The 21,924-nt window shown below is 42.3% G+C and overlaps 2 protein-coding genes across 6 annotated transcripts in view; both read left to right on the top strand.

Annotated features, from left to right (window-relative positions):
* The first annotated feature begins 63 nt into the window (after positions 1-63).
* On the top strand, positions 64-9,060 carry RHNO1 (RAD9-HUS1-RAD1 interacting nuclear orphan 1). Of its 2 annotated transcripts, none has more exons than XM_036300523.1 (3): positions 64-153; positions 6,408-6,659; positions 8,190-9,060. In XM_036300523.1, exons 2-3 carry the CDS (start codon positions 6,492-6,494, stop codon positions 8,751-8,753), a joined length of 732 nt encoding a protein of 243 aa, XP_036156416.1. In that variant the 5' UTR covers positions 64-153; positions 6,408-6,491; the 3' UTR covers positions 8,754-9,060. The 2 variants fall into 2 exon arrangements, with proteins under 2 accessions (XP_036156416.1, XP_036156419.1); XM_036300526.1 differs by having other exon boundaries at positions 6,408-6,617.
* Positions 9,061-10,838: 1,778 nt separating this feature from the next.
* Positions 10,839-21,924, top strand: part of TULP3 (TUB like protein 3) — a 98,439-nt gene continuing 87,353 nt past the window's right edge. For all 4 annotated transcript variants that reach the window (XM_036301710.1, XM_036301712.1, XM_036301715.1 and 1 more), the window contains exon 1: positions 10,839-10,959. In XM_036301710.1, coding sequence (XP_036157603.1) covers positions 10,919-10,959 — 41 coding nt within the window. In that variant the 5' untranslated portion in view covers positions 10,839-10,918. The remainder of the gene's footprint in view (positions 10,960-21,924) is intronic.

The raw sequence follows: 21,924 nt of genomic DNA on the forward strand, positions 1-21,924 counted from the left end.
CTTTCAGTTTGTTCCGCTGTTTAAAATTGGCGCCGGCGGAGCGTTGCTGTCACGTGACGAAGCGTCGCCAATCGGCGGCGGCCCTTGTCTCCGCGTTCCGGGCTCGAACGCGGCGGCAGCTGGGGGAGCAGCGGCCCGGACGCCTCCCGGCGGGTAAGGCGGCTGCGCCGGCTCGTGGGGAGGGAGCGGCCGCGGGAGGCAGGGAGGGCGCCGGGGGGCTCCGGCGGTGGCGGGCCGGCGGGACCCGGGGCTCCGGCGGCGCCTGGGGCGGGCCCCTCGCCCGCTCTCCCTGGTGCAGCCTCGTCGCTTCCCGGAGCACCCAGGCCCTCCGCCCGCCGCCCTCGGGACCGGCCTGCCTCTACCCTGGTCGTTTCCGCGAACCAACAGCCAACGATCGTCAGCTTCCCCGGCCACATCGAGAGTCTGAGGGCAGCATATTCTCTTCATCACGTTTCCAACATTTTTAAATTAAAAACTATATTTTTCTTGGTTTCAGAGAGGAAGGAAGAGGGAGAGATAGAAACATAAAGGATGAGAGAGAATCATTGATCGGCTGCCTCCTGCACGCCCCACACTGGGCTCGAGCCCGAAACCCGGGCACTTGCCCTGACCCGGAATGAACGGTGATCTCCTGGTTCATAGTTCGATTCTCAACCACTAAGCCATGCTGCCGGGCAAGTTTCCAACATCTTAAAAAAAATTACACACCATAAACCCTACCTCAGCTCCAGATCTTCAAATACTGATGTCTCATCCACCTCCACCCCTCAAACCAATCTTTTCTATATAGTATTGCTAACTTATTCAACACCTACTGTGTTGCAGGCTCTGCCAGGATACAATGGCAGAGGAGGTTTGAGTTCACAGTCTAATGGAAGGAAAGAGGGAGCACAGACGTTTTTGAAGACTCAAACTAATGGAGCCCGGCCGGTGTGGCTCAGTGGTTGAGCATCTATCTATGAACCAGGAGGTCACAGTTAGATTCCTGGTCAGGGCATATGCCCAGGTTGCCGGGTCGATCCTAGTTAGGGGCATGCAGGAGGCAGCCAGTCAATGATTCTCTCATCATTGATGTTTCTCTCCCTTCCTCTTTTAAATCAATAAAAATATATTTAAAAAAATAAGCTAGTGGAGAGTTATAGCTGTGAAGTGATAAGTTAGAGGTCAGTGATAACTTTGAGTATCTATAATAAGATCTTGCCTTGGTAGGTCAGGGAAGGCTTTTCCTGATGAACTAAAGCTTGGTAAGATCTGATGTCTTTATGCAAAGAAGGGAGGGAAACCCTCAAAACAAAGGGAGTAAGGTGTGAAAGGTTGTGTAGCTGGAGGGAGCATGGTGAGTACAAAGGCGTTTTTAAAAAGGTCTCTGCAGGGGGTGCCAGAGTGGATTAGGGTAGAACAGTTAGGCTACTGCAACTATCAAGGCCTGGACTGTTGGAACTTGAAAGGGGGTGGGGGAGGTGGGGAGGGAGACGCAGGGAGGAGAAAGGGGCATTCTTGAAGACATGTTGAAGAGGTGTTGGGTCAGATGGGAGAGGGGAAAGGGAAATGCTAAGGTTTCTGGATGCGTAACTGAGTGAATTATACCATTTCCTGAGCCCTGGAAGGGTGCTGGAAGGGCCCTGGAGGATAATCACTTTTGTGGCAGGGGTGCAGGGGAAATGATCATGAATCCAGTTTTAAACATATTAAGTTTGAAGTGCGTTTGAGACATCTAGTGGCTGTTAAATAGACAGCAGGATATATGAGTCCTGAGTGTGGAGAATTCTAAGCTAAATATATAAATACTTAAGTCATCTACCTTTAGGTGTTTATTGAAATGTTTGGCTCCAAAGCACAATCAGAGGGAAAGGCCTTAGAAAGCAAAAGGGGCCCAGCCAGCCTGGCTCAGTGGTTGAGCGTCTACCTATGTATGAGCCAGGTCACGGTTCGATTCCCAGTCAGGACACATGCCCGGGTTGCGGGCTTGATCTCTGGTGTGGGGCATGCAGGAGGCAGCTAATCAATAATTCTCTCTCATCACTGATGTTTCTATCTCTCTCTCTGCCTCCCTTCCTCTCTGAAACCAATAAAAATCTATTTAAAAATATTTTAAAAAGAGAGAGCAAAAGAGACTTGACCTCTATTTACAGAAGAAAAAAGGGGGGATGGCTGCAGATATATGCAGTTTGCATGATTTCTGGAAAATGAATGTCCTTTGATGTTTGCTGTATTCTTTGTGAAGTAGGAAATAGGTCATTTATTGATAGAGAAGGAGAGTTCTAAAGTTTTAAGAAAGTGGAAAAGTTTTAAGATAATCTTTGTGGAAAATGAGTTAATACATAAACATAGTAGGATAGCTACACAACAGTAGTGTCCACTTGAGGCTGGTTAATTTCCACACTTCTCCCTGTTACCCTTGCTACCAGTGTCACCTCTCCACTGGATTCCTGCAGTATAGCCTTCTGAGTTCCTGCTTCCTTTCTCAACCCCTTTTCCCCAACCCACCTTTTCTCATAAAGTGCCTCAAGTTATCTTTTAAAAGTGTAAATCAGCCTGGCTGGTGTGGCTCATGGTTGGGCATCGACCCATAAACCAATAAGTCATGGTTTGATTCCTGGTCAGGACACATGCCTGGGTTGTGGCTTGATCCCTAGTAGGGGAGGTGCAGGAGGCAGCCCATCAATGATTTTCTCTCATCATTGATGTATCTAACTATCTCTCCCTCTCCCTTCCTCTCTGAAATCAATAAAAAAAATACTTTTTTGAAGTATAAATCAGCCTTGTCTGGGTAGCTCAGTTGGTTAAAGTGTCTTCCTCATACACCAAGGTTGTGGGTTCGATCCTTGGTCAGAGTACATAGGAGAAAAAGTCAACCAATGGATGCATATAAATAAGTGGAACATCAAGTCTGATGTTTGTCTCTCTCCCTCTCTTCCTCCTTCCCTTCCTCTCACTCCAATCAATCAATCAATCAATCAATCAAAAAACCCACAACTATAAATCAGATTATGTCACTTCTCTGTCCAGAACTTTTCAGTGGCTTCCTATCACATTAGCAATAATCCAATCCAGAGTCCTTAACCTTGCCTATAAAGCCCAGTGTCACATGAACTGGTTCTAATCTCCTACCCTCTCCTGGTCAGCCTTGCTGACCTTACTGTTTTTTTGAAAGAGTCAGGCATATTCTCACTTTGCACTTATTATTCTTACAGCCTGGACTATTCTTTGTTCACATCTTTTTTTTTTTTTTTTTTTTTAGTATAGCAAGCAAGAATTTTATTGGCCGTAGCAAAAGCACATTCAGATGGGATGTTTTTTAAAGCTGGAGACAGAGAAATAAGGAAGAGCTTAGCATTGAAAAAGTAACAGGAAAGCCTAGGTTGGGCTGCTTTGGCTCACTGGGAAGTCAGAGAAAAGGGGGCCTTGGAGACAGGTTCAGGGGGTTAACTGAGGACCAGCCGCTTCCACTGCTCCTCTGGTTGAGGTCCCTTAGAGTTTAGGAGATGCTTGCCTGTGGGGGAAGAAAAGGAGAAGGGGAAGGTGCGGCATGCTCCCCAGAGGAAGAGTGCATGCCACTCACATCTTTCTATTGTTTGCTTGTTCTTTCTTTTTCTTTTTTAAAAATATATTTTTGTTGATTTCAGAGAAGAAGGGAGAGGAAGAGATAGAAACATCAATGAGAGAGATCAATGATCAGCTGCCTCCTGCACACACACCCCCACCCCACCCCCCGACTGGGAATTAAACTTGACCTCATGTTTAAAAGGCGATGCTCAACCACTGAGCCGCACCAGCTGAGCTTGTTCTCCCTTTTTATTCAGGTCTTTGCTCAAATATTGTTTTTTCAGATACATTTCCCCTGACAACCCTGTCTAAAATAACCCCAGTCAGCTCAATCCCTTATCCTGTTCGATTTTTCTCCATACCTCTTATTACTTCCAACTAAGATATAAGTGTCATAGGGTAGGTATTTGATTTTGTTCTCTGGTATATATTTCCAGCACCTGGAATAGTACCTAGCATACAGTAGGCGCTCAGTAAATATTTGTTGAATGAAGGAACAAATAGGTATTAGTTTAAAAATGTTAGTTTCTTGAGGGTAGAGATTTTCTCCTCCCCCTTTTTAAACCTGTATCTCCACTGCCTAGTGACATAAATCAGGGTATTTTTTGTTGTTGTTGTTGTTAACTGAAAAACTGAATCATGAATGTATAGTGGAACCAATCTGCCTTCTGTGGTTTTCTAAGTCTAGGATGCTCAGTTGCACCCCCCACTTACCTCTCTACCTATTGCATTCGAACTTCTGTTCCACCATTACATTGACGAAGCTTGTATTAAAATTGACCTGGTTAGCCCTGACTGGTTTCCTCAGTGGTTAGAGCATCGGCCTGTATACGGAAGGGTCTTGGGTTCGATTCCTGGTTAAGGGCACATACCTCGATTGCAGGTTCACTTCCCATCTCCCCCCTTCCCCACCCCCAGTTGGGCTGTGTTTGGGAGGCAACCAATCGATACGTCTCTCTCACATCAGTATATCTCTCTCCCCTCCTTCCCTCCTTCCACTCTCTGAAAAAAGCAATGGAAAAAAATATCATTGGTTGAAGATTAAGAACAAAAAAAAATAACATTGATCTGGTTACTAGATTCAGTGGATACCTTTCCAGACTTTTTATTACTTTCTGGATCCTGTTGATCCTGCCTCTGTCTCCAGCCTCCCATCTCCACTGACAGCTCAGGTTCATGCCTCACCATTTTTCACTTAGGTAACACAGTACCCTCCTAGAAGTGGTCCTCTTACTTCCAGGGCACTTGTTCTCTCTTTTCACACTGTTGCCAGGATGACCTGTCTAAAAGACAAAGAAAACAAAAACCAATTATGACATTTATGAGACAATGGAAAATTTGAACATTTGATAATATTAATAGGAATGATATAATGATTGGGAATATCATATTTTCTTCAAATAATACAGGGGAAGGAGATGTGGTTAGGGGTATGGATGGGTCAGGATTGGCCATGGGTTGATGGTTGTTGGAGCTGAGTGATGGGTACATAGGGATTCCTTATATTATTTAGTCTACTTTTGTGTGTGCTTAAAATGATCTGGGGCCCTAGCTGGTTTGGCTCAGTGGATAGAGCATTGACATGCGGATTCCAGTCAAGGGCACATGCTTAGGTTGCAGGCTCAATCCCCAGTAGGGGGCGTGCAGGAGGCAGCAGATCAATGATTCTCTTTCATCATTGATGTTTCTATCTCTCTCTTCCCTCTACCTTCCTCTCTGAAATCAATAAAAATATATTTAAAAAAAATAAAAATAAAATTATATGGGATGAAAAGTTTAAAAAATCCAAGTGTGATCATATCTTTTTGCTTGAAATCCTTCAATGACTACTTGGGCTAAAATCCAAACTCATATGATACACCTGGTTTTTTTTTTTTTTTTAATGTTTTTATTGATTTCAGAGAGAGAGAGAGAGAGAGAGAGAGAGATATCGGTTGCCTCCCGTATGCACCGGAACAGGTACATGAATCCAAAATCTGGGCATGTGCCCTGACTGGGAATCGACTGGCAACCTTTCCGTGCATGGATGATGCCCAACCAACTGAGCCACACCGACGAGAGCACGCCTGGTTTTTCTGAACTAACCCTGACACCATGTCCAGCTTTCATTCTTGCCATTCATCTCTTCATACCTGGGTCCAGCTACATGGGGTTTGTGATTCCCTGAATTCCTATGCTCCTTCACGTTCTTTGTGCTTTGTGTGTGCTGCTCCTCAGCCTGGAGTGCCCTCCCTGCTTTCCCTTGCCCTTTATACTTCTGTAGAAAGCCTCCCTTGGGATTAGTGGAAGCATTGGCCCTATTATTGTAATTATCTCTCCTGCTCTTTGAAACAGAGAGAGTCTGACTTCTGTGTCCCACAAGTGCTTGGCATTTAATAAATGATCATAAAATAAAGTATTTTTCATTGTTAAATTCTCAACACCTAGCATGACACTTAACACATGTTCAATAAGATGTTGCAGCCCTAGCTGGTTTGGCTCAGTGGACGGAGCGTCGGCCTGTGGACCAAAGGGTCCCAGTTTCGATTCTGGTCAAGGGCACATGCCCAGGGTTGCAGGCTCAATCCCCAGTAGGGGGCGTGCAGGAGGCAGCCAATCAATGATTCTCTCTCATCATTGATGTTTCTATCTCCCCCTCTCTCTTCCTCTCTGAAATCAATAAAAATATATTAAAAAAAAGATATTGCATGTGAACTACTGTTTTTTTTTGGGGGGGGGGGTGTTTTTTTTTGAACTACTGTTGTTAACTTGATGGTGTAGGTTAGGAAGCTGTACTTCCCACATCTTTCAGTAGGAGTGGTAAGTTGATAGTAGGACAGACTGGCAGAGTATGAGTAAGAGCTTTTGTTTCTTCTCTGCAGGCATGGGTTGGAATTGGAGCCTCTCCTGGTACCTGACTACACCCAGCACCATGTGGCTACTAACGGCTCTTCAATCACCTATTGATGCCTCCCCGAAAAAAACGCCGCCAAACATCCCAGAAAGCCCAGCTGCTATTCCACCAACAGCCCCTGGAGGGCCCCAAACACCACTATAGATCGCCACAGCTTCCCATCACCCACACTAGACAGGTGCCCAGCAAGCCCATTGACCACAATACCATCACTTCCTGGGTAGGCCATGGGATTCTTACTTTGACTTTTACTCTGTTAGGCTTCTCAAAATACTGATTCTTCTGCTCCTTGAACCAGGGCCTTCAAAGAATAAGATTCATGGGGCAGGGACAAGGAGGTAATATACTCTTTCTGTCTTGTCAGCCATCTCTTCTGCTATATCTTCTTTTCTAAGTTCAAACTGAACTCAGAAAGTTCAATCTGGATTGGTTGGAATTGGAGTCCAACCCCCCACCCCCCCAAACACACACACACACACACACACACACACACACACACTCCTCTGACTGAAAGAGCTTAGTATAAAAATTTCACTATCCAGTAGCTGGGTGAGAAAATCCAGATAAATGGCAGAACTAGTAAAAAATGAGATTGTTTCCTGAGTTAATTACTCTGTTTACTGTTTAATAGATTGAACCTTGAAAAAAACCCACAGAAATGGCCTATGTCATATTTTGACAGCTTAAAAGCCCATATAGCTACTGTATGTCTGGGAAGTAGTATAGCAAAAGGACCAGACTAAAGCATAACATCTACTTAGGAGTGCTTAATAAATATAAATTGCTCAGGATTGCTTAGCAGAGACATATTTGCTCATGGTTGTAGAAGAAATATAAATGTTAGAATCCAGTGGATGAGAAGAAGAATGAACATTTATTAAGAACTGATTACATGCCAGGTCCTGTGCTATTTGCTTTCAATCTACAATCTCACTCCCTATTCTTGCATTCAGCCATTCATTCTTTACCTGGGGCCTCTGTGCAGGCATTCTGCTAGGTGCTGGGATCAATGGTGAATAAAACTGCTGGTCTCTGCCCTCAAAGTTTAAAGATAGTTAAACAAGTGGCAGCTATATAGTGTGATAAAGAAAAAGAGGCATTGTCCCCTTTCTTACACATGAGGAAACTGAAAGCCAGAGAGATCAAATAGATTGCCCAAGCTCATATCCCTTTCTATTAATATCCCATTGAACAGGTATTTTTGTTTTGTGTCCCTTACAATAGTGGGTTCCATTTATTAATCCTCACCTGAGGAAATATATATTTTTCACTATTTAAAATTTTTTTTTTTTTATTGACATGAAGAGAGAGAATCTGGGCTGCCTGTGCCCTGACTGGGAATCGCACCATAATCTCCTGCTTCAACCACTGAGACACACCAGCCAGACTCATTGATTTTTTTTTTCTTTCTTTCATTTTTTTAAGAGAGTGAAAGGGAGGGAAAAGGAAAGAAGGGGACAGAAAGAGAAACATTAATGTGAAAGAGGTACATCGATTGGTTGCCTCCTGCTTTCACCCCAGTAGGGGGGCAAGGGATCGAACCTGCAACTGAGGTACGTGCCCTTGATCAGGAATTGAGCCTGTGACCCTTTGGTACAAGGGTCAACACTCTAACCACTGAGCAAAATCGGCCAGGGCCATAGTGAGTCCCATTTAGGATTCTGATCTCTGGTCATTGGGTATAATTTCTTCCCTTAGGTTTGTACTTGGTATGTAGCTGTCCTCACCTTTTTTTGTTTTTGACCCTTAGGTATCACCTCAGTTTGACACAACAGCAGAAAGCTGGTTCCTAGCCAACAGGAAAGGGAAACATCATCACCGAGACCAGCCAAGACATTCAAATCGAAAATCTGCCACCTCCAAGTTTCCACATCTAACATTTGAGAGTCCACAGTCTTCTTCCAGTTCAGCCACACTTGGAGGCCCCTTGATCCAGCAGAGCCCCAATCACTCAGTAAAGGACATTTCCGGAAGGCCCATAGTTCCAATGCTCAGTCCCCCAAGCTATGGGGAAATGTCAGCACATGAACTTCAAAACTTACCTTATATGTTCATTGCACCTGATATCCAGACCCCAGAGTCATCTTCTGTGAAGCAGGTGGGGCTTCCCCCAGATCAGAAGGAAAACAGCCTGCCAAGCTGCTCCCTTCACACTAGCACTCCTGAGAGCCCAGAGCCTGGGCCTGTTCTGGTTAAAGACACCCCTGAGGAGAAGTATGGGGTGAAGGTCACGTGGAGGAGACGACAGCACCTGCTCACTTACCTCAGGGAGAGAGGGAAGCTCAGCAAAAGCCAGTTCCTTGTGAAAAACTGACTGGATTACATCAGTAATCTCAAAAAATTGATTGCTGCTGTTCATAGAGTTGCTAAAGTTACTTTTCTGACTTACAGAAGAGTTCATCAATAGAATAAAATGGAAATAATACCAATAACTTCAAGAAAAAAGGTATTTTAACCAGAACCTTGGATGGAATTCAGTTCCAAGATTTGCTTTTTAAAATTTATAAACAGTTTTTAGTGTTTTATATTTTTCTTGTATTAACTGTTTAAAATTTTAAAATATCTTGTAGTAACTGTTTAAATTGTGTTTAAATAAATGATTGCAGAAAGTTTTTAGAGAACCCTGCTTCTGACTGCCAATAATGCAGCAACACTGCTTCTGCCACTAAAGGTCTAAATTGTTTGATTTAACCACTACTCATTAATCCTTTAATCACCTTATTCAAACTAATTCATTCCACATTTTTGAGTACCAACTCTGTTGTGCTCAGTGGCAGCTTCCTCTATCACCCCATGGATGGAAAAAAATCAAAGCAAATTCTGACTTTATAGTTGAGCCGACACCTCTGCAACTTTGGCTCTTCTGTTGAAAGGCAAGATGATGAAAGGCAGCAAGCCCTGTTTTAGTGGTTATTGTAGAATCAGGAAGATAAAGGAAGCATATTTAGGTTTGCTGTTTTGATTTTTTTATTTCCAACCAAAAAAATCTGTAAATATTAAGTAGAATGACAAAATGATTTCTTGGAGTAACTGTTTAAAATGTATGTAGATAACCCTGACCGGTATGTATGGCTCACTTGTCTGGGCATAGTCGCACGTACCTAAAGGTCACTGGTTCGATTCCTCGTCAGGTCACATGCCCAGGTTGTAGGCTCAGTCCCCAGTAGGGAGTTTGCAGGAGGCAGCTGATCATTGTTTTGCTCTCACATTGATGTTTCTCTCTCTCTCTAATAATCAATAAAAATAATTTTGTTAAAAAGGAGTAAAGGTAGGGGAGGGTGGGGGTAAGGGGGAGAGATCAACCAAAGGACTTATATGCAAGCATATAGCCTAACTAATGGACACGGACAACGGGGGGTTGGGGGTGGGGTGGGTGTGGGGATAAGGACACATATGTAATATCTTAATCAATAAAAATATATATATATATATATAAAAAGAGGAGTAACTTTAAAATGTATGTAAATAGCCCTGGCCAGGTAGCTCAGGTGGTTGGAGTGTCCTCCCATATAGCAACCAGGTTTGATACCTGGTCAGGGCACATAACTAGGTTGTTGGTACCTAGGTTTAGGGTTCAAGCCCCCATGGGGCGGGTACAGGAGGCAGCCAATCAATGTTTCTCTCTCCCCCTCTCTATCTATAATCAATATTAAAAAATTCTCGAGTGAGGATTTTTTAAAAAAGTATATAAATAAATGTGGGAACTTTTCAGAGAACACTACTTCTTAGTATTGTTGAACTGCCCAGTCAACAAAATGTCTTCATTGTGCTTTCACCATACAACCAGCATCTCACTCAGCTTTAAGAACCTACTCTGTGTCAGGTCCAGGCCTAGGTAGACTAGCAAGGATTGTTCTTTTTATTGTATAGATGGGAATTTAAAGCACAAGCAATGAACCATGTTCAGGGTCACAGCGAATGGAGGCTGACCCAGCCCCAGTGCAAAGCTCTGCCCTCCTAGCTTGTGCCCAGTTCTAGCCTTCTTAGAAATGCAAACCCAATGTGGAAACAACTTTGACCTTGGAATGCTATAAATTAAACTTAACTTTTGTAAGTTCTGTAAGTTCTAATATTACAGACCTCCCTCTCGGGGGTCTGTGTACACACCACGGGGGTGCGGGGAGGCCGCTCAGTTTGTGGGGGCTGGGCGGCTCCTCTGACCCACTTGCTTCCCAGCGGGGAAGCATCCTCGGTCCCCGCCCGCACAGTGGTCCAGGCACCCAGCCCTCGAGCGTCATCCCCGCTCGGGCGCAGGCGCCTCCGACTCGGAGTTCCTACGCCCCTTAGAACCCCACCCCGCCACGCCGGACGGCGGGAAGAGCCAATGGGAGAGGAGCGGCTGGTCCGTGGGCCAATTGGCGGTGGCAACAGTGCGGGGTGCGGTTTCCAGGGGGCGGGGCCCGGACACGCGCCAGGCTTGGCATCCCAGCCGCGGAGTCGGGAATCTGGTTGGTGGCGGCTACTTTCTGAGCGGCGGGAATGGAGGCGTCGCGCTGCCGCCTCGGACCCAGCGGGGACAGGTCAGCGAGGGGCATGGCTGGTCTCGTCTTGAGCGGGGAAGAGGACAGAAGCTAGACAGGGCGGTCCTCTCGGGCTCTCTGAAGGGAGGGCGGTGGGCTCAGGTAGGGGAGGGGGGGGGCTGATTTGGAGCCCCCTCGCTCCTCTGACACGGAGAACCCCCCTTTTCCCAGGGTGGCGGTGGGGAGCGGCGGCTCAGCATCCTGCCCCGGGATCAGGGACTTCAGTTCCTGCTTGGGAAAGTCTTGGAGTTTTCGTTTCGAGCTCGTCTTGCCCTCTGTGGGCCTCGCTTTCTCTAAACGCGCCGGTCCTGTGCTTCACGCACCGCCTCGGACAGTCATGACAGATTGGTAGAAGTCTTTTCCTGGGTCCTCGAAGCGGAAGGTTGCGGGTGGTACTTAACAATTTGCTCTAATGCCATTGCTTTAATGGGCCGAAAATGCAAAAGTATTCTTTTGCTGCTATTTGCTTTGTAGTAATTATCTCTTATTCAAGCTTAGCTGTCTTATTTGCAACACACCGTCCCCCTTGTCTGTGCTCCCCTTTCTCGGCCATGTCCCTTTTTCTCCCTCTGCCAGAAATAAAACGATCCGAAATCTCAGCCTGTCAGTTGTTTGCCAGGTTAATGAAAAGTTAATGGGGAGCGGCGTGAAATCATTGGCTTAAAACTTTGGCATTGTCTGAAGATTCAAATCATACACACCGACAGTATCCCCCTCTTTTTATTCCATACCACGGCAAAAACAAAACAAAACAAAACAAAACCACACACACACAAACATTTAGTGCGTAAGGATTTAGTCAGATATTTAGAGTAGCAGGTAGGTAAACAATTCTAAACCGTTTAAAAACGTTGTCGGGAGCCCTGAGTGGTGTGTTTAGAACATTGGCCTTGCACACCGAAGGGTCGCAGGTTTGATTCCTAGTTAAGGGCACGTACCTGGGTTGCAGGTTCCATCCCGGCCCTGGTGGGGGCGTGTGCATGTCTTTTTCTCGTATAGATGTTTCTCTCTCTCTTTTCCCCCTTCCTCCCTTTAACTCTCTCTAAAAATCAATGGAAAAATTATCCTCGGGTAAGGATTAAAAACAAAAACACAAACAAAAAATCATTGTCACGGAGGAGGCACCTATTTTCCCTCTTTCATCAGTTTTCTTTATGTGATAACTGCGTTCTGTGAAATTTGCTCACTGAACTTTTTTTTCAGGCCGGGAGAAAGTCTACATTTACAAATATAAATATGGAGGTGTTAGGAGTAGGTAAAGTTAAAATTGAGCATCTTCATTGAATTCAGATGGTCTTTGTTCGGTTGTAGGCACTCAATAAATCTTAATTAGTTGAATAAATTTAAGGCAATACATTTCACGGGTACCATATGTTTGATATGACTCATGATTTTGGGGGGGAAAAATGGAATTGACTTTGAAATTGAGAATGGCTAATATACGGGGTCTGAAGTTTAAATGGATAATTTTAAAGTTCTCCCCTTTTTTTCTTCCCAAAGAAACCAGCTCTTTAATTTAGACATTGACATCAAAGGGGAATTTGTGAGTCACCAAATGTTTCTCCTGCCCTAGGTAATATTAGTGCAGCCTCTATTACTGTTTAACTCATCTGTTGTTCAGAGGGCGTGGAATGTCTCATGCTTTATTGGCTCCAGGTTGTGTGTTTAATGTTTTTCATGAAATACATGGCTAGAGCTTTTGACATTAATACCTTTTTAATGTGAAGTATAATATCTGACTTTTAAGTTTCTTGTGATTTTTTTTCTTTTTTGAATTATGTGACTGTTTTACCATGAGGCAGATTTCTTTTCAACAAAGTAGAAAAATTATTAACAAGTAAACTTCAAATATTTTCCTATGCCTGAATTATTTAGTGAAAATTGGAGATGGAATTTGAAACAATACTCTGAGTACCTTTGATGAGGCTAGGCATTTGATATAGATTCCCTAGAGATGACAGCGGTTGGCTGGTGCTAGAATTTGAGCTCTCTCTGGCCTTTTGTTCCTGATCAAGGATTGTAGATGTGGTGAGAGACACTTCTCAGAGTGGGTGACCTTGTGACCCAGAGTTGACTAAAAAAAACCTTTGTGGTTTATCCCTATGCCATGATTTCTCATTAGAAATATGAGCAGTAGTAGTGGCTGGAGGTTATATCTTGGCCAGGCTTGTTATCCTTTCATATTCTCCCTTTCTTAAATGTTTCATCAGAGCAACTGGTTGGCAAACAGACCTTACCCAGTGTTTTTAGACTAACTAATACATGACTGCAGTATGTTTGGCAAATATCAAAAGGTATAGTAAAGACCTAATAATGTCTAGCATGCATGTATTTCTCCAATAGTGAAGGCTACATACAGACCTAGAAAGGAAAGAATAATCCCTGAAGTAAATTTCCTTTCTTCCAAGAATCTTCTGTCTAAGCAGACAAACTCAAACATTTTTGGAATAGTTTTCATTTCTGGCTTCCCTTATTCCGTCCTATGGAAACTCTGCTGTTTCCCTGAATTTGTGCCCATTGAAACAAAAGGTTGTTTTTTCTTACCAAGAGGGAAGAAAAGTATGCTTGAATTGCTCTGAGGAGGAGTGGAAGCTGCCTTGCCTCTTTGAGGATTTTAGGACTAGAAGGGGCCTTCATAATTCCCTTAGTTCTCCTATTTGAGAGTAGTTCCACGGTGGAAGTAAGACTTCTTTCAAACTCGAATTTCCTGTCATCTGCTTTTGCTTTATTTTTTCTGAGTAAATTCCCTGGAATAAGCTCTTTGTCCTTCTAATTCTATTCGGCCTCATCAGTCATCCTTACTGTTTATAGTAATGAAAGCTGTAACATTTTCCTGGCCTGGTTAAGCTTAAATTCACTTTGTCTGAGAGACATAGTACCCACATGCTGATTGATGTTCTGTCTTTATCCACTCACTTAATACTTGGTGCGAGTCTTGATAATGGGATTGTCATCTCTGTCCCTTTGCCTTAGAAATTCTGTGAAAACATTCATGATGAGCACTATGTCACAAGTCCCAGGACCTCTGGAGGAGTGGTCGCCAACCTTTCGGACCTCACGGACCACCAGTGGTCTGCAGACCACTGGTTGGCAACCGCTGCTCTGGAGGACCACAATTCTGAAAAGGGTTATAGGAATATTTTTATTTTGTATAAGATGGCACTGCTGTTTTTAATATATTTTTATTGATTTCAGAGAGGAGAGAGAGAGAAACCTCAATGATGAGAGAGAATCATTGATCGGCTGCCTCCTGCACGCCCAGTACTGGGGACCGAGCCCGCAACCTGGCCATGAGCCCTTGACCAGAATCGAACCCAGGACCCTTCACTCCACAGGCTGATGCTCTGTCCATTGAGCCAAACCGGTCAGGGCAGCATTTGCTGTTTTACCACATGGCATTATGGTAAGGGACAAAACACTGGAAGCTTCTACTGGGTTCCTGAGTTCCAGGCCCAACTTTTTCTCTCTCTAGTGGTGTGATCTTGAGCAGCTTATGCCCTTGTTTGGTTTCAGTTTTCTCCTCTGAAAAATGAGGGCTTCTTCAGATTCGCTCGGTGATTTATAAAGAATTAATAAAATTATATATATGCGCCGCTGCACATGGCTCAAATTTCAAAAAGTACAAAATTATATTAAGTGAAAATTATGTCTTTTTTCATTGTCTCCATGTCACCTACTTCATTCATTGGTAGGTTTCTTAGGGGGCCTTCCAGAAATATTCTATGTGTTAAATAATCCTTTCCAGACTTAAAATTTGATGATTTTTGAGTTTTAGGTAGGATATAATAGTCTAAAGCAGCCGTGGGCAAACTACAGCCCGCGGGCCGGGCTGAATAAAACTAAAAAAAAAGACCGTACCCTTTTATGTAATGATGTTTACTTTGAATTTATATTAGTTCACACAAACACTCCATCCATGCTTTTGTTCCGGCCCTCCGGTCCAGTTTAAGAACCCATTGTGGCCCTCGAGTCAACAAGTTTGCCCACCCCTGGTCTAAAGTCTATAGCTACTTTAATCCTGGGCAAGATCTATTTTTTTAAAAATATGAATCATAGTTGTTGCAAGTTTGTTGTTATTGTTAATCCCCACCCAAGGACATTTTTTCCATTGATTGTTTTTTTAGAGAGAGTGGAAGAAGGATGGGGAAGAGAGAGAGAGAGACTTTGATGTGAGAAAGACACATCGATTGGTTGCCTCCCACACCACCTGGACTGGAGCTGGGATGGAAATTGCAACCCAGGCATGTGCCCTTGACTGGCAATTGAATCTTTGGTGCACTGACGGACACCCTAACTACTGAACCACACCAGCCAGGGCATAGTTGCTGCACGTTTTTTTTCCTATGATAATTAATGTAGAGAAAATAGGGCTATAAGAAGAAAACAAGAATTATTTTCCAAACAGGCTTCTGTAAAAATAAATCACTCTATTTAGTTTTTCAGGAAAAAACGTCAATAAATAAACAGTTTGCCTTTAATTTTAGTTTTAGAATGAAACAAGTTTGATAGAGAATTGACTTGTTTCTCCATTGAAACCTAGTGTAATTTTGTTACAGTGATTTGATATGTCATGCAAGCCAGAAGCAAAGCAGAGAGGAGTGTTTTGACTGAGTAATGTTTATAAAAAGGGGAGATCTGTCCAGGTAAAATGATCAACAATAATGGCTTACATTTGTGTATCCTTTGCAGCATTTATAGTGCTTTCATGTATTTGATCTCTTTTTAACTTCATAACTCTGAAGAGAGAAGGGATGGTGTTATTACCTTTATTTTAAAAACGGGGAAATTAAGGCCCAGAAAGGGTGCGATATACCTAAGGTCACATACAAGTAAATGGTGTAGTGAAAAGTAAAAATCAGCTTTTGACTTCTGGTCTCCTCTTTTTTTCTCACATATTATCAAAATATCTAATCCAGATATTTTGGATGCCATTTGTTCATGTAAATGATAACAACTGATACTGACTGCACTCTAATTATTTTTAGGGACAGCAGTGAAGAAATCAGACATTTTAGTGAAGTACAAATGCCCATTAATTTCATCCAATGGAAAGGAAGTGGAAACATTTATTTGGTGTTGTTAGGCAAAAGAATGGAATTTAATCTTTATGCAAGAAAGAGAAGGGAAAATGCAAGAGAGAGAATCAGGCAAATAGGTGGAATGAACTTAGATTCTGTGTAATCTATACAGAATAGATTTTTTTAACTTCTGGATCAAATCAAACATTTTAAATACCCTTCCTGTTTGGTTCACTTAAAATAACGTTTTTTGTGTTTTCTATGTGGAACATGCAAAATGAAGAAAAGGTTCACTCTGAAGGAATTTTCCTTGCTGCATTCTTTGGGGCCAAATGAATGATCTTATCAATCTAATAGGTTGCTAACTTTTCCTTCTCATTGCCTTTCTCTCCCCAAGCAATTTTTCTTCTTTCTGACTGCCTCTACTAAATGGACTTCTTAGGAAATGGATTTTCATTCCTCAACTTCAGTTTCAGATTGTGAAGTCATCCAAGTTGAAGACAGATGAGCCTAGAATACTAACGTTTCTCCGAAGATGAGGAAGAATGGATTTCAAAGGAGTCTTTCTGTGGCAGTTCTAATGTGATCTTTGTGTGCTTCTCCCCAGAAGAAATGTTTTGTTCCAACCAGATGTATTCTCAGTGTCTCATTTGGGGATTGGACAAGGTGAATCTACTTGTCAATTAACTTAGGGACAGTTACTTTATTAATAGCTATTGCTCCAACCGACACAGTGAAACCTGATGACTTTCTCACTATATATACTGTAATCAATTCCTTCCAAGGGCTTCTTCAAAATCAATTTACTAGCTTGGAAATTCTGCTACCTAAAAATACCAGATGGTCTGGCGTGAGTGGCTTGGTTGAGTGTCTTGCTGTGCAACAAAAAGTTGCTGGTTTGATTCCTGGTCAGGGCACATACCTGGGTTGCAGAAGGCAACTGATCAATGTTTCTCTCACATCTATGTTTCTCTCTCTCTCTTTCCCTCTCCCTTTTCCTCTCCTTTTCCTGTCCCTTTTTTAAAAATATATTTTTATTAATTTCAGAGAGGAAGGGAGAGGGAGAGAGAGACAAAAACATCAATGATGAGAGAGCATCATTGATCGACTGCCTCCTACACGCCTCCCCACTGGGGATCGAGCCCACAATCCGAGCATGTTCCCCTGACCATAATCGAACCCGGGACCCTCCAGTCCCGCAGTCCAATGCTTTATCCACTGAGCCAAACCAACTAAGGCCCCTGCCCCTTTCTTTACCTTCCTCCCTCCATCCGCTCCTCCCTCTCTCTAACCATGCCCTCCAGTGAGGATTTAAAAAAATAATAAAAATACCCGATGAACTGGCATTTTTATGGGAAAGGTTCTTGGCAGACATAGTAAAATACCATGATAATGAAATTCCATACTATCTGCTGACCATTTGAATATATGTGGTCAGTGATGCAGTTTAGCTTGCTGAGGTGGTGAGTGACACTTGTGATTGAATTCTAGACCTTTCACTAATGAGCCCTGTGACCTTCAGCAAATAGCTTCATCTTTGAGTTTCAGATACCTCTGTAAAATGGGATTATAGGTTTATTGTGAGAATTAGATGAAATAATATGTAAAGCATTTCATGTAGTTTCTGCCACACAGTAGTTACTCACTAAATGGAGCTGTATTGCAACATGAAAACATTTTAAGTGTGCAATTCAATAGTTCTTAGCAAATTTGCAAAGTTTTGCAACTATTACCAAAATCTAATCTTTTTTTTTTAATATATTTTATTGATTTTTTACAGAGAGGAAGGGAGAGAGATAGTCAGAAACATCGATGAGAGAGAAACATCGATCAGCTGCCTCTTGCACATCTCCCACTGGGGATGTGCCCGCAACCCAAGCACATGCCCTTGACCGGAATTGAACCCGGGACCTTTCAGTCCACAGGCCGACGCTCTATCCACTGAGCCAAACCGGTTTCGGCAATCTAATCTTTTTTTAAAAAATTTTATTTCAGAGTGGAAGGCAGAGGGAGAGAGAGATAGAAACATCAGTGAAGAGAGAGAATCATTGATTGGCTGCCTCCTGCATGCCCCACACTGGGGATTGAACCCTCAACTGCAGGATGTTTCCTGTCCAGAATTGAACTCTGACCTCCTGGTTCATAGGTTGACACTCAACCTCTCAGCCACACCTGCTGGGCCAAAATGTAATCTTAGAACATTACTATCACCCCCCTCCCAAATAAAACTTTCTATTTACAATTATTCCCTCTACCCCTTCCCCACTGCTAGCCCAAGGCAACCACTAATCTGCTTTAGGTTTCTATAGGTTTTCCTATTCTGGACATCTATATAATAAAAGCATAAGCGACCATTACGGCGGAATGACCAGAACAACCGGTTGCTATGATGTGCACTGACCACCAGGGGACATGCTCAACACAGGAGCTGCCACCTGGTGGTCAGTGTGCTCCCATAGGGGGTTCACCACTCAGCCAGAAACCGGGCTTCCGGAGTACTAAGGAGCAGCGAGCAGGCGGGTGGTACGGAGCAAGGGTTCCCAGACTCTGAGAGCGATGTCCAACTGCCAACTTAGGCCTGATTCACTTAGCATAATGCTCTAAAGCAGTGGATCTCAACCTGTGGGTCGCGACCCCTTTGGGGGTCTAACGACCCTTTCACAGGGGTTGCCTAAGACCATCGGAAAACACATATATAATTACATTTTTTGTGTGATTAATCGCTATGCTTTAATTATGTTCAATTTATAACAATGAAAATACATCCTGCATATCAGATATTTACATTATGATTCATAACAGTAGCAAAATTACAGTTATGAAGTAGCAATGAAAATAATTTTATGATTGGGAATCACCACAGCATGAACTGTATTAAAGGGTCGTGGCATTATGGAGGTTGAGAACCACTGCTCTAAAGGTTCATCCATGCTGTTGCAAATGGTAAGAGTTCCTTCTTTTTTACAGCAGCATAATATTCCACTGTGTAGATGTACCACTGTTTTTTAATCCACCCATCTGCAGATGGGCACTTAGGCTGTTTCCAAATCTTAGCTATTATAAATTGTGCTGCTCTGAAAAAGGTACATATATCCTTTCTGATTGGTGTTTTTGATTTCTTGGGATATATTCCTAGAAGTGGGATCACTGGGTCAAATGGAAGTTCCATTTTTACTTTTTTGAGGAAATTCCATATTGTTTTCCACAGTGGCTGCACCAGTCTGCATTCCCACCAGCGGTGCAGGAGGGTTCCCTTTTCTCCGCATCCTCTTCAGCACTTGTCATTTGCTGATTTGTTGATGACAGCCATTCTGACAGGTGTGAGATGGTACCTCATTGTCATTTTGATTTGCATCTCTCAGATGATTAGTAACTTTGAGCATGTTTTCATATGTCTTTTGGCCTTCTGTATGTCCTCTTTCGAAAAGTGTCTATTTAGGTCCTTTGCCCATTTTTGTTTGGATTGTTTATCTTCCTTTTGTTAAGTTGTATGAGTTCCCTGTAAATTTTGAGATTAAACCATTATTGGTGATAACATTGGCAAATATATTCTTCCACGCATTGGGCTTTCTTATTGTTTTGTTGATGGTTTCTTTTACTGTGCAGAAGCTTTGTATTTTGGTCTAGTCCCATTTGTTTATTTTCTCCTTAGTTTACATTGCCCTAGGAGTAGTATCAGTAAAGATATTGCTATGACATATGTCTGATATTTTGCTGCCTATGGATTCTTCTAAGATTTTCATGGTTTCCTGTCTTATGTTTAAGTCCTTTATCCATTTTGAGTTTATTTTTGTATATGGTGTAAGTTGGTGGTCTAGTTTGATTTTTTTTGCATGTATATGTCCAATTTTCCCAGCACCATTTATTGAAGAGACTATCTTGACTCCATTGTACTAGTATGTGCTTGTCTCCTTTGTCAAATATTAACTGAGCATAATGGTTTGAGTCGATTTCTGGGTTCTCTGTTCAGTTCCTTTGATCTATATGTCTGTTCTTGTGCCACTACCAGGCAGTTTTGAGCACAGTGGCTTTGTAATATAGCTTGATGTCTCTTATTATGATCCCTCCAATTTTGTTCTTCTTTCTCAAGATTGCTGTGGCTATTCAGGTCTTTTTTTATTCCATATGAATTTTTGGAGAGTTTGTCCTAGGTCTGTGAAATATGCCGTTGGTATGTTAATGGGGATTGCATTGAATCTATAGATTGCTTTGGGTAGTGTGGGCATTTTAATGATGTTGATTCTACCAGTTCATGAACACGGTATATTCTTCCATTTGTTTATGTCTTCCTCTATTTTTTTTTCAACGTCCTGTAGTTTTCGAAGTACAAGTCTTTTACCTCCTTAGTTAAGTTTATTCCTAGGTATCTTAATTTTTTTGGTGCAATGGTAAATGGGATTTTTTTTTAGTTTCTCTGTCTGTGAGTTCATTATTGGTGTATAAAAAGCCATAGATTTCTGGGTGTTAATTTTGTATCCTGCTACATTGCCGAATTCATTTATTAAGTCTAGTAGTTTTTTGATGGAGTCTTTGGGGTTTTCTATGTACAATATCATGTCATCTGCAAATAAGGACAGTTTTACTTCTTCATTTCCAATTTGGATGCCTTTTATTTCTTCTTCTTGTCTGATCGCTATATCTAGCATTTCCAGTACAATGTCGAACAGGAGTGGTGAAAGTGGGCATCCCTGTCTTGTTCCTGTTATTAGGGGAAATGGTTTTAGTTTTTGCCCATTGAGTATGATGTTGGCTGTAGGTTTGTCATATATGGCCTTTATCATGTTGAGATATGCTCCCTATATTCCCACTTTACTGAGAGTTTTTATCAAAAATGGGTGTTGGATTTTGCCGAATGCTTTCTCCTCACCTATTGATATGATCATGTGATTTTTGTTTTTCAATTTGTTTATGTGATGTGTCACATTTATTGATTTGTGAATATTGTACCAGCTTTGCATCCCTGGAATAAATCCTACTTGGTCATGGTGTATGATCTTTTTAATATATTGCTTGATCCGATTTGCATTTTGTTGAGGATTTTAGCATCTGTGTTCATCAGGGATATTGGCCTGTAATTCTCTTTCTTTGTAGTGTCTTTATCTGGTTTTGGAATTAGGATAATGCTGGCCTCATAAAAAGAGTTTGGAAGTGTTCCTTTCTCTTGGATTTCCTGAAATAGTTTGAGGAGTATAGGTGTTAGTTCTTCTTTGAATGTTTGGTGAAACTCCCCTGTAAAGCCGTCCGGACCTGGGCTTTTGTTCGGTGGGAGGTTTTTTGTTTTTTGTTTTTGTTTTTGTTTTCCTTTTTATTACTGCTTCTATTTCATCAATTGTTATTGGCCTATTCAGTTTTTTTCTTTCTTCCTGATTCAGTTTTGGGAGATTGTATTTTTCTAGGAGTTTGTCTATTTCATCCACATTGTCCAGCTTGTTGGCATATAGTTGTTCATAGTATTTTCTTTCCTTTTTAAAAATATATTTTATTGATTTTTTTACAGAGAGGAAGGGAGAGGGATAGAGAGTTAGAAACATCAGTGAGAGAGAAACATCGATCAGTTGCCTCCTGCACACTCCCTACTGGGGATGTGCCCACAACCAAGGTACATGCCCTTGACCGGAATCGAACCTGGGACCCTTGAGTCCGCAGGCTGACGCTCTATCCACTGAGCCAAACCGGTTAGGGCTTCACAGTATTTTCTTATAATCTTTTGTATTTCCGTGATGTCAGTGGTTACTTCACTTTCATTTCTGATTTTATTTATTTGTGTCCTCTCTCTTTGTTTCTTGATGAGCCTGGCTCTTTATTCATATTTTTGGATTATTTTTTCTTTTTGCTCTTCTGATTGGGTATTTTTTGCTTCCTCATATTCCAAATCTCTGATTTGATTTTCAGCATCTTCTACTGTTGAATCCCTGTAAATTATTCTTTATTTCAGTTAGTGTATGCT

Source organism: Myotis myotis, unplaced genomic scaffold, assembly GCF_014108235.1.
Source record: "Myotis myotis isolate mMyoMyo1 unplaced genomic scaffold, mMyoMyo1.p scaffold_m19_p_3, whole genome shotgun sequence".
NCBI classification, from domain to species: Eukaryota; Metazoa; Chordata; class Mammalia; order Chiroptera; family Vespertilionidae; genus Myotis; species Myotis myotis.